The sequence below is a fragment of the Onychostruthus taczanowskii genome, unplaced genomic scaffold, assembly GCF_017590055.1.
Source record: "Onychostruthus taczanowskii isolate IOZ18803 unplaced genomic scaffold, ASM1759005v1 scaffold57, whole genome shotgun sequence".
Lineage (NCBI taxonomy): Eukaryota > Metazoa > Chordata > Aves > Passeriformes > Passeridae > Onychostruthus > Onychostruthus taczanowskii.
Genome location: NW_024503346.1, coordinates 2,895,317 through 2,907,428, shown reverse-complemented (window position 1 = coordinate 2,907,428; position 12,112 = coordinate 2,895,317). Strand labels below are relative to the sequence as shown.

The following is a 12,112-nucleotide window of genomic DNA, read 5'->3' as shown; positions in this document are numbered from 1 at the left end:
GGAAGCAGCAGAGCCCCATCACTCATTCACACATCTCCGTACCCCCCTGCCAAGCCCTTGTTCAAGGCCAGGCGTGGTTTGGAGTGGCAAGCAGGCAGTGAACGTGAAGAATGGGACGTGACAAGTGCTTCTCCTTGGTCACGAAATACCCCGTTCTGGGGTGCTGAGAATCTGGGGGGGAAAATGCTGAGTTGCAGAACAGTGGCACGCACGGCGCCCGGCTCCCGGAGCTGCCGCGTCTAGACAGAAAATACGGAAAAGCAGGTTGTGTCACTTAAATGTGATGTCTGAACCTGTTAGTTTGAAACGTATTCTGGAATAAAAATTATGCAAAATTAAATTAGTGTGACCTTGCTTTGCATTTGGAGGCGGAATATGCCCATCTTGTAAAGCCTAGTGCATTTATAACACTTCCCTTGGGGAAAATTACAGAGAGAAATGGAATGAGGTCTCTTCTAATTGAAAAGTGACAATGATTAGGAAGCCAAATACAAAATGTGTTGAGTATTTTTTTTTCTTGTTTTGTTGTGTGTGTGTTTTTAAGAATACCAGTAGAATTATAAATTATGTGCTTTGCAGTTTGGCTTGTTTTTCATTCCCCAAAGGCTTTTTATTAGCATAGCAGCTGAATTGCACTTGTATAATAGCATATTAACTCAAACTTTGGGTTTTTAATGATCTTTCTTCATTAGTTTGACTGAGCTGCTTGGATAAAAATCTTACTGAGCATATCCAGCTTTCCAGTGTGTTGGGTTTGTTTTCCCTTCTGCAGAAAAGAAGCCCGTGAAGACAAGTTAAAACAGAGGGAGAGCTGGCAGAAACTTTGCTGCCTCGAGTGGATATGAGTCTCTTAAAACATGAAAAGCACAAATTGAGTGTGTGGGGGTTTTTTTGTTTTGTTGGGTTGGTTTTTTGGGGTTTTTTTGTTTGTTTGTTTGGTTTGTTTTTGTTTGACTTCTATTTTATTTTTTCCAAAGGCCACATTGGGCAACCTGAGTGTGTTCTTGAGATTAAGGCAGGATGGGTTTGCTCCTGGGCATGGTAAGGCTGGGCTGCTCCTCAGAGCCTGGGCTTGGGGTTGAGATGGGGCAGGAGGAGCATCCCAGCTGGACAGCAGCATCCCCTTTGTTCTGGTAATCATCCTGTGCCTTCTTGTGGTGTAATCCCCAGTTACAGCAGCCCCAGAGACTGAGGATGGGTGAGACACTGCTGTGTTGTCCCAGATGCTGATGGAATTCCCACTCCTCCTTCAGGCTCTGCTGGTTCTGTGTCTGTGTGTGCAGGAAGGCTGGTTTAGGTCATTTGTAAGTGACACATCTTGTGTGTTCCTTCCTGGGAAGGAGTTTCCTGGGCCAAAATTTCACCTGTGTCACTGAAACACCAGGACCAATTTAGCAAGGTTTGGTTCATTTAAGGTATATCTTGTCCTAGGACAGGAACTTTCCTTTATTACTACTTTGGCCTTGTTTTTCTTTAGAAATATAACCCCTTTTAACAGAAAAGGAAGTTTTCCATCACCAGCTTCATTTATACTTTTTCTTAGGTTTTCTTACCATGGCCAAAGCACATGCTACATTTTGAGGCTGAAGTGACTCATCTTCTTAAAAACATTTAGAGGTTTTTTTGCTTAGTTTTTTCTTTTCCATAATGATTTGTGCAAGAGTTGGGCTCTGCAGGCTGGGTGGCTGCTCTGCTGCCACGGGGAGGGCAGGCACAGGGCTCTGGGCTCTGGCTCTTCATGGATGAGCCAGATCATCTTCATGGATGACCAGGGGAGCACCAGGGGAGCTGTGGGGTGCCCTGTGCCTGGCTGGGGTGCTGTCAGTGCTCAGTGACAGCTGGCACCAGGACAGGTCTTTGGGATGTGTAGGGACACCCCTGCATAGTGGGGGTGACATGGGAAGAGTCATTGTGCCTTTTTTTCCAATGGTTTTGCATTGTCCCTTTTCCCAGCCCTTTAGGTTTTGGTGTTTTGTGCCTGTGGTCAGTCTGGGTTCTGCTCAGAAGCAGCAAGCTCCTGTTCCAGCCAGTTCCTCCAGCACAGGGCACCAGGGGCAGCTTTTGGGTCCTACAGCTGAGCTGTGCTGCTTTGGGCTGGATCAAATTTATGGGAGTGTGGTTTTCTTCCATGCTGTTCCTCTCACAGTGGCACTGGGCAACTTCTTGGGGTTGCTGTGAAAGACCCAGAGCTTATCTTTTATTCTAGCTAAAAAACATTTTTAAGGCAAAACTCTTGTACAATGTTTGGCTTTTAATCCCTCTCTTCCCACCCTGTGTGCAACCTTCCAGAGGAGAGGCTGCTGCATCTTCGGGGTGCTGGAAGGATCTGGGCTCAAAGTCCCTCATCCATCCAGATCAAAGTGCCAGATAAGGTTCCTGCTTTCAAGGCATAATTCTGCTTTCTGCAGGTAGTGGGCAGAGCTGGTGGAGCATTTTGGGCAGTGGCAGAAATAGCTGCTGTTTAGCAGAAAGAGCTCCAAGGTAACTGGCAGTGCTCACCACCTGGACTGTTTTCTTGACATTTATTTGCTTTTACTGGCACTCAAATGCCACCTGTCAGGAGAAAACTTTCCATAAAAAAAAAAATCCAATGAAAAACCTAATAAATTTTCCTGACTCAGCAGAAGCCATCCCAGCTGGTATGAGTGGTGCCCGTTGAGGTCTGATGGGCCTTGCTGTGTGTCTGCAGATTTATATGTGTGTGTGTCTATATAGATTAAATATAGATGGCAGCATCCATGATAGCTTAGGGCATTTCCCAAGCTGGATTTTATAGCTGTCGCTGCTGAGAAGCAAACAAGCTGTAAATCCCTGGAATGATTGAATTTTGCTGTCTGGCCCCTCCTTTATGCTGGGCACTGGAGTTGCTGCTGCCCAGTCCTGGGCACTGCTGGCGTGAAGGGGGCTGGGGGGAGTGACTGAGCAGTTTGGGAATGGCATGTACTCCCTGGGCACCAAATTCATGGAAATAATGACCCAGCACAATGTTTGCCTCCAGTACTCAATTTTCCTAAGCCTCAGAGAGGTGTGAGGAATTATTTCCTTAGGAAATTTTAGGAGCGACTTCTCGCTGCCTCCTGCCAAGTGTCTGCAGAGTTAACCGGATAGTCTGTTGTTTGCTTGTTCTTGTTTGTTTGGAGGGCTTTTGGCAGTTTTCCTTCCTGCCAGTTCAAGCCACTCAAGCTGCCGCTGTCAGCTGGCCGAGCCCTGAGCCGGGGCTGTCTGGAGCTGCGGGACGTGGCCCCGTGGCAGACGCATGGCACCCATCTGGCGTCTCACCCAAAAGCTGGAGCTCTCCCCGCCTGCTTCCTGTGCTGGGTGGGCAGCCTTGGAAACGGGGGCTGCCACTGCCTGCTGTGCTGTGCTGTCCCCTGGGCCACCACTGTCTGACCCCTGGGACAGAGGGGATGTGTGCTCGTGCGGGGATGTGCCGAGGAGGGCTCAGTCCTGTCCTCCCCGCAGGAAGGAGTGGTGGTGTTGGGAAGAGAACTGCAGAAATTTAGCTTGCATTTAGCTGAACTGTTTCGGTAGGGTGAATTCTGTTGGTTCATGGCTCTGCAGCCTCAAGAGAGGCAGGTGAGGCACTGGGATGCTCCTGGTTTTGTGCCCAGTGCTCGGGACACCCAGGAGGTCTTTGGGAAGTCCAGTGTGTGCTGTAGCTGGGAGACACTCTGCAGTGTAGATTGTCTGCAAAGATCCCTCCTGCAGACTCTTCTGTGACACTGAAAGAGTGAATGAATGAGGTTTTTGTGGGCTCAGGGCACGGAGAGCCCACGTGTCAGAGCTGTAACGGGAAGGGTGCAGCGGTGTCAGTGTTGTCTCAGCCACTTCAGTTGTTCTTGTGCTCAGTTACCTGCTGCTGTTCCTGATGGCTCAAAATCTGTCTGTCTCTCTTGCAGCGGAGTTGGAGTTTGTACAGATAATCATAATCGTGGTGGTGATGATGGTGATGGTGGTGGTGATCACGTGTCTGCTGAACCACTACAAACTCTCTGCACGATCCTTCATCAGCCGGCACAGCCAGGGCAGGCGGCGAGACGAGAACCTCTCCTCAGTAAGTCACACCCTGCTCTTCCAGCCACACTTGCCAGGTTATGTTTGGCCTTGGCATCATCTGTCTCCCTTTGGGGGTGAGGGGGCATTTTAGAGGTGCCTCTGGTGCTTTAGGATGCTGTATGTATGGACAGCCATAGCCTCTGCCTTTGTCCTGAGCTTTGCAATTTGGATTTTACTTAGTAAAGTGACTGCATGAGGCTGTTCTTGGCATGTCCTGTTCCTGAAACCACCACCCCCAGCTGGTTGGGGTTCATGTGCCTTGGTTTAGCAGTCCCAAACTATCCAGTCCTTTGGCTCCAGTTAGTCTCAAGTGACTGTATAAAAACTTCCTGCCTGCCCTGCAGAGAGCAGGAAATCCTGAGTAACTTGCTCCAGTTTTCACCAGTGCTGCTGCCATTACTGTGGCAGAAATCACTTGTCAGCCAGACAAGCAGAGATCTCTCCAAGGGGATGTGTGAGAGGCTCTCTGTAACCCAGGCTCCCAGCTCCATAAAAGCCTGAGGAGAAACGTGTGAATTGTACCTCTGACAGGGATTTGAGGGGAAGCCTCACTAGCCTCAAGGCAGATGTTGGTTCATGCAGTTTTCTCAAACGTAGTGGCTCAGAGAGACTTAGAAGGATGTACAGAGAAAAGGTATCACATTTTCTTGGAGGGGAGCATGTACTGTTCACTGCTGCCTCCCTGGCTTTGTCTCCAGTGCAGGGATGTCTTGTACAGATACTTCTCTTTTTTAGCATTCACCCTGAAGGGTCTTAGAGCCCTTTAAGCAGGGCTCCCCCAAGGCCACTGCTGCGTGCCCCCTCCTCTGCAGGCTGCCAGGGCAGGCTGGACACACGGCTGCTGCTGACACTGCTGCTGCTCCGTGTGGGGCTGTGCTCCCCTGAATCAAATCCGTACTTGCTGCAGGAAAAAGATCAAATACAGAGATTGCTTGGGGGTTTTTTCTTCTATTTTTCCATTTTCTTTCCTCTATTTTTTTTGTGAGAGGGATGTCTAAGATCTTTCACTAAGCCAGCCAGCCTTCAGTGCAGTTGCAGGCTGCCCAGGGCTGTCCCTGGTAGCTGCTGATTTTGTCACATGCCACACTCACGTGGGTTTTTTTGTCTTGGTCCCTTCTTGGTCCCTTCTTGGCCGCTGTGCGAGGGGGATGCCCCGTGGGAAGGAGAGCTGTGCCAACCCCAGCCCGATTAACCCCTTCTTGTGTGGGCTGTGAGCACTGGGCTGTGATCCCAGCTCGGGGTCTGTCCTTGCTGCAGCGGGATCGGAGTGCTGGGAATGCCAGATCCCACGGGATGCCAGATCCCACGGGATACCAGATCCCACGGGATGCCTGATCCCACGTTAAACCAGCTGGTGTGAGGGTGGAGATGGCTCAGGCACCTCCCTGCTTTGGGGCTCAGAGCCCAGCTCCCCACACATATCCCAGCTCCACCCGGAAATCTTACGTTCCTCTCACGGTCCCGTGCTCCCACTTCCAGCAGCAGCAGGGTGTGGGCATCCCAGCACATGAGTTATTAAAAATAGCAGAAACACTTCTCCCATTTTCAGATCCTTTCACTGCTTTATCGTGTCCAGAATGTTTTACCTGCCCAGTGCCACATGTGTCGTTTTACATTTTCAAAGCAAAGTTCAGCTCAAGCCCTCTTTATTTTAATACAGTAATTTCTGTGTTCTTAAGTGGCCTGCTTTTTATTTTCTTTAAAAAGAGTTCAAAAGGCTAACATGGAGAGAAAAGAGAAAATTACATGGAGATTGACCAGAAATTTCAGGTTGAATGAAAAATTGACTCTTTAAAAAAACACTTCCTTTTTCCCCTTTATTGCTTTTTTCTGTTTTAAATTTTACCAAGCCAAAATTTCCAACCATTTTTTGGCTCAGCTCTGTTACTTATTCAGCCTTCAGGCACATCAGTGATTAAATGGCTTTGCAGCAGTGTTTGACCTCTGTGTCTCTGCTTGACCCCACTGAGGATGTGGACTCTTCAAAACCTTTTTTGGAGCTAAGGAGAGAAATAAGAATATATATTTTTGTTTTTTTGGTGTTTGTTTTTTTTTTTCTCCATCTTTTTGGTTGTTCCCCATCTTGTGCCCTGTCCATCCTGTGTGTGCAGCACTGGTGGAGTGGCAGCAGAGAATCCCTGTGGTCCCAGCACCCTCTTGATGGGACAGAGAAGCCCCTCGTGCACTAACGAGCGGGAAGCTCGTTACAGGGGGATCCAGCATAATAAACACCTTAAAGGCAGCACCTTTCCTGTCTGACAGTGGAAAACAGTCTGAAGGAGGGCTGGAGCCTGAAAGGCAGAGGCCGAGCTGGGCTGGGTGCTGGTTTATGCAATCCATTAAACTTGCACTGAACTTTTTAAATCCCAAACTTCGTTTTGGTGTCGTGACCGCAGACGGGCGCTGGAGCTGCATTCGCGCTTTTCGTCTGCTGAAATATTAAAGCAGTTCATCCCATGGTCAGGATTGCTGCTGGGTCTGCTGGAGTTGTCCTTTTTTGTTGCTGCAGCTCAAAAATTACAGCTGAAGGAGAAATTAATTTCCCTAAAGGGTTTTTTAATGCGGCTCTCACTGGCAAGCAGTTTTTGTATTATTTCATGCATTTCTCCATCACCGTTCTTGCTGTACTTAAACTCTTGTCTCCTCATGACAAGTACCTTTTATTTTCCAGAACTAAGAATATTTAAGAAATGCTACTGATAACTTTTTTTCCTTTTAGAATGCCACTTTCTCTGCACCTTTGTAACAGTGGTATCCCACTCCCCCAAGAAAAATTACCTTTGTGTCCCCCAAAATAGAAAATGAGTCTTCCTGAAGGCTCAGAGACTTAATCTGCACCATGCAGTCTTACAGAGAAAATTCTCTGACATCACTAAAACAAGTAGTTCTAAAAAAAGTTGAAGATTGATGTCTAAAAAGAAATTTAAAAGTAATTTTGGGTTCTGCAGCAAGTCCTGCAATATTTGCGGAGGCTTTTACAGCTGTGTTGTTCACCAGACAGCAGAATCTCACCTTTCACTTCAGAAACCTGTGGCTTTCTAAGCTGTTCATTGTTGAGATGGGTTCAAGTCCTAAATATTCTGAAAATCAGAGTTGGGTGAGGAGAGGCTGAGGATCTGCAGTGATGCTGCTCCTGCAGTTTTGCTCGGCTCAGTGGGGCTGTGGAGCCATCCCAGGACCAAAGAAAAGGCTAAAAGCAGGGATATATTCTGTCCCTGAGGCTTTGCCGTCCTCTGACTACTGATTTTCAGCACTTTTAATCTTGCTATGGAGTTTTTGTGGGAGCTGAGCTGCTCCCCAGTTGGTTTTCATGGCAGTGTGTGAGGCAGGGGTTGGTTTTGGGGAGCACTGGGTGCCTGTGGTCGATCCCCCAGGGCACAGGAGTCCTGGGGGAGGTGGTTAATAATGGCTGCAGAGATCAGCTCCTACAGAAAATGGGTCTCCTGTCTGCTCCTCCTCTCTCTGCACATCCCATTTTAATGCTGTTTCTGCTGGTTTGCTACTCTTGCATCCACGTGTTGCCCAGGGCATCGTTCCTGGACCTCATCTGTACCAACAGATGAATGGTGTGTGAGCCAGAGCTTTGGTTCCCGACGCATGGGCAGGATCTTGGTGAGGCTCTGGGTGCGTGGGCACTGAGGGGTAGGGCACGTTTGGGGTGGAGCAGCCCTGCCCATCACCTGCCACAGCGGGATGTCCCAGCTGAGCCTGGCAGGGCTGGGAAGCACCAGGAATCTCACCAGCCACCCTCGTGGGAGCTGGCTGACATCACTCCCGGGAAAGGGGGGAGCAGATGGGATATTGCCATGGCACTGCCCACTGCCAAGTTAAATATAAAGCATCTAGCAGAAGGCAGCGGGGTACTCGCTGCTCAGGAAGTCTGCCACGGGGGCATGGCAAAGTAAACACAATTTTGGGAGCGCTTCCCGCTCCTGCCCACCGCTTCAGCGTCCTTTGGGATGAGGTGACAGGCTGGCAGCACCTGTGGTGGCACTGGAAATCCTCCCTGGGCCCTTTGGTGTCAGTGCCTGAGCGCAGAGTTGGAGGTGAGGATTTGTCCTGTGGCACATGCAGCTCCTCTCGGATATTTTGGCTACTGGGGGAGTTTGACTGCAGACTCTCCCTGCAGGCAAGAAATCCATGTGAAGTGGACCAGACTAAACAGTCGATGCCTGTGTAAACAATTGCATGTTGGAGTCTCCAGGTCTGGAATGAAACAGGGAAGGGCCGTGGGGCTGCAGCTCAGCCAGCACATTGCTCAGCTGTGGCCAGGGAACGTGCTGGCATTGTGGCACTTCACCTCTGCTCCGAGGAGGTGCTCCTGAAAAAGCCACGGAGAAAGGGGAAGGCTCTGGGTGGTCTCATTTCCATTTAAATGGCTGTTTTCCTCGCACTGGCACCAGCCCTGCCTTGAATTTTGTGTGCAGAGCTCAGCTTCAAAACCCAGAACCTGATGGATTCTCTCTGTACCTGATTACCACATCCCATGCCAAAGGAGAAAATACATTCCAGCATTGGGGAAGAATAAGAAAGCAGGAGGGTGGGGGATATAATGGGTGATTTCTCTGGAGATTTTAATGTGGTGCTGGTGCTGTGTTTGGGGCAGGTAGAGCAATAGGAGTTCTTGTAGGAGGAAAGTGTGTGGTTTCCTCAGACCAGCCTCTCAGTGCAACACTTAAAGGGAAAAAAGGGGTTTCTTTTTCCCTTGGCATTTTTTTTCCCACTGGTGTTAAATACTTCTGCCTGTGCCTGGCTTACTTGTGCCAGAACTGGAGATTCACCTGCAAGGAACTGGGAAGTTCCAAGTTATAATTACAAGCCTTCTGGCTGTTTTCCTCCAGCTCTGCCTGCCAGAGGGATGTTGCTATATGTGAATATTAGCAATATTTAAATATTGCAGTTCCTAAGGCAAAAAAGTCTGGGGTGAACTGTGCACGCTCAGAGTATCACCAGCAGATGGGAAGAACCTTTGTTTGTTTGTTTTGATCATGAATTGTAAACTAGTCTCAGAGTTTGGGGGAAATTGTGGCTTCACCCTGCCTGGGGTTGTTGGCACTGAGGTTTGGATCTCAGGATCAGGGTGATGCTTGCAGTGTAAGAAACCTGTGCACTTCATTCCCTCAATCTATCCAAGCCAAGGACCACTTACTCTTTGGGGAGAAAATACTCTGAAACCATCCTGTTGCTACAGAGTTTTTTTTCTTTTTCTTTTCTTTTTTTAAGCCAAATCAAAATTAGGCTTAACATTTGGTTATTCACTTATTATTGTTATTTTCCCATGCTGTCCGTGGTTGTGAGCATCAGAATGTGGGTGTGAGGGCGTTTTTTTTTGTTGTTTGGTTTCTGTTGGTTTTTTTTCTTGTTGTGTTTTTTGGGTTTTTTTGTTTTTTTTTTTAATCTTGTCATTATTTCATGGAGCATTTTTTGATGTCTTGTGAATCACCCACGGCTCATGGATCACAAATTGAAAAATACTCATTTGGCATGTTTGAACCAGGGGAAGAACCCTGCTGGAGGTGGGAGGGGGGAAGTCTGCAGACGGGAGAGGGTTGTTTGGTAGCGCTGTTCTCATCATTCATTCTGCAAACGATCCATCAAACGGAGATGGAGGTGCAAGGGGAGGGAAGCTTTGCTCGGAAGGGGTGTTGTCAGTGGCCATGTGGCACACTGGAGCAGGTACCACACGACGCCCAGCACACACGGTCGTAGTTGGAGGTGCTGGTTGGAGTTGGTGCGGGCAGGGCAGGCACACCTTGGTGGCAGTGTCTTCTCTAGGTGACACCTGTTGCAGAAGGAGCTTCCACCCCTGCCATCACTCACCCTGGCCTCTCTTCTCCTTTCCCATGCAGGAGGGAAGCCTGTGGCCTTCGGAAAGCACCGTGTCGGGGACCGGCATCACCGAGGTGAGGGCGCCGCGGGTGCCGCCGCCTGTCCCGCCGTGCCCGGCCCCTCACACCTCTCACCCTTTTCCTCTGCTCTCCCTTCCAGCAGCAGATCTACACCCCGCGGCCCAGCGAGCGCCTGGCAGTGCCCTCCTTCCTGCAGAGGGACCGCTTCAACCGCTTCCAGCCCACGTACCCGTACCTGCAGCACGAGATCGACCTGCCGCCCACCATCTCGCTGTCGGACGGCGAGGAGCCCCCGCCCTACCAGGGACCCTGCACGCTGCAGCTGCGCGACCCCGAGCAGCAGATGGAGCTCAACAGGGAGTCTGTGCGGGCCCCCCCAAACAGAACCATCTTCGACAGTGACTTGATAGATAACTCCGTGTTCGGGGGGCCGTGCCCGCCCAGCAGTAACTCTGGCATCAGTGCCACCTGCTACGGCAGCAGCGGCAGGATGGAGGGGCCGCCGCCGACCTACAGCGAGGTGATCGGCCACTACCCCGGCTCCACCTTCTACCAGCACCAGCAGAACAACAACGGGATGCCCCCCATCTTGGAGGGCAGCAGACTCCATCCCTCACAGATCAATGGCCTTGAGAGCACAACGACGACGACGACAACGACGACGGCGTGGAACAAAGAGAAAGAGAAACAAAAAGGGCACCCCTTTTAAAAAGAAAAAAAAAAAAAAAAAAAAAAGAGGAAAAATGACAAAAAAAAAAGGAAAAAAAAAAAAAAAAAGAAAAAAAAGAGGAAAAATGACAAAAAAAAAAAGGCAAGAAAGTAAATGAAACACTCTGCACTTCTCATGAAAAGAAAAAGGAGAGAGAGAGAGTTGAGGAAGATGAGCAAAGAAAAAAAAAAAGAAGCCCTTCCCCATCTCTCCGTGTATAAATATTTACTTGTTATGTCTGGTCTGAATGCACAAGCCTACCAAGCTTGCAAAAACATTTCTTTATTGAGCTGTGTCTAGACGTTTAAAAAGGAAAAAAAAATTCAACTGTAGTCTTTTTTTTTTTTCGTTTGTTTCTAGTTGGGCTGTGTGTGAATGCTTTTTTTTTTTTTTGTTTGATTATTTCACTTATCTTTAAAAACAAAATATTTGCACAAAAACCATTTTGTTTAAAGATCTGCAATATAAATATATAAATATATATTAAAAATAAGAGAAAGTGTATGTGTAAGGAGCAGGAGTATTTTTGTATTAGAAGAGGCCTATTCAAAAAAAAAAAAGTTGTTTTCTGAACTAGAAGAAAAATGGCAATTTTTTGAGTGCCAACTCAAAAAGCATGTATTACATTGTAAAAAAACAAAAAACAAAAAAAAAATCAAAAGCAGGGGTTTAGAGTTATTTATATAAATGTTGAAATTTTGCACTATTTTTTAATATAAATATGTCAGTGCTTGTGTTGGTCAAAGCCTCTATCATGTCTACCATGAACCTGTTAAGGGATCTATGTGGAAGTGAAGAACAAAGTAGCTGGAAGGGGAGGAGGATCGCTGGAGTGGAGATGCCAGCCCTGGGAGGAGCGGTGAGCGAGACTGCAGCTTATGCAAATCCTTAATTTCCAGAGTCCCTGCGCGTGGCCGCCGACAGCCACGGCTTTTATACATTCCCTACAAAGCAAGAGGAGTTGGTGTGTGTCTGTCTGTCATCCGGTAGGATTATTGGAGTAACAAGGTAAAACGAAAACTCCCTGCTTCCCACAGTCAGGAATGACTGAAGCAGGCAAAAATTACTTGATTTTTTTTCTTTTTTTTTTTCCTTTTTTTTTTTTTTTTTTTTTTTGGACAACCTCTAACTTTTTGGAGGGGAGGGTGGTGGGGGTTGAGAATAAACTTCTGTGTCTGAAGGAACAAAAGTGTTTTTTGGTTTGTTTATTTCCATGTTCAACTGAAGGGCCCCGTTGGAGCCAAAGCGGTGGTTGTGGAAGTCGATGTGAGGAACTGGTAACGCACCCACTGGCTGCCCTTCAGCTGGGTTTAAATGTCTCGTTGAAAGGACGAGGTGGAAAGTGTGGTGGTGGTGAACATCATTTTCATTTTGTTTCACCCTCCCAAACCTCAATTTGGGATCAACGGGCGCAGCCGTGTCCCGCGGCGCCGCCGTCCCTGGTTGTCGCTATTTTTGACGTTTGTTATCCAGCTAAAGAGGCACCAGGTACAGTAGA

The 12,112-nt window shown here is 48.2% G+C and overlaps 1 protein-coding gene across 4 annotated transcripts in view; it reads left to right on the top strand.

The window, feature by feature from the left end:
- The window catches only part of PMEPA1 (prostate transmembrane protein, androgen induced 1), a 39,567-nt gene extending 28,917 nt beyond the window's left edge, over window positions 1-10,650 (top strand). For 3 of the 4 annotated variants that reach the window (XM_041417865.1, XM_041417863.1, XM_041417866.1), the window contains 3 exons: window positions 3,900-4,054; window positions 9,906-9,959; window positions 10,045-10,650. In XM_041417865.1, coding sequence (XP_041273799.1) covers window positions 3,900-4,054; window positions 9,906-9,959; window positions 10,045-10,614 — 779 coding nt within the window. In that variant the 3' untranslated portion in view covers window positions 10,615-10,650. The remainder of the gene's footprint in view (window positions 1-3,899; window positions 4,055-9,905; window positions 9,960-10,044) is intronic. The other variant, XM_041417864.1, reaches the window with a different exon arrangement.
- Window positions 10,651-12,112: the final 1,462 nt, after the last annotated feature.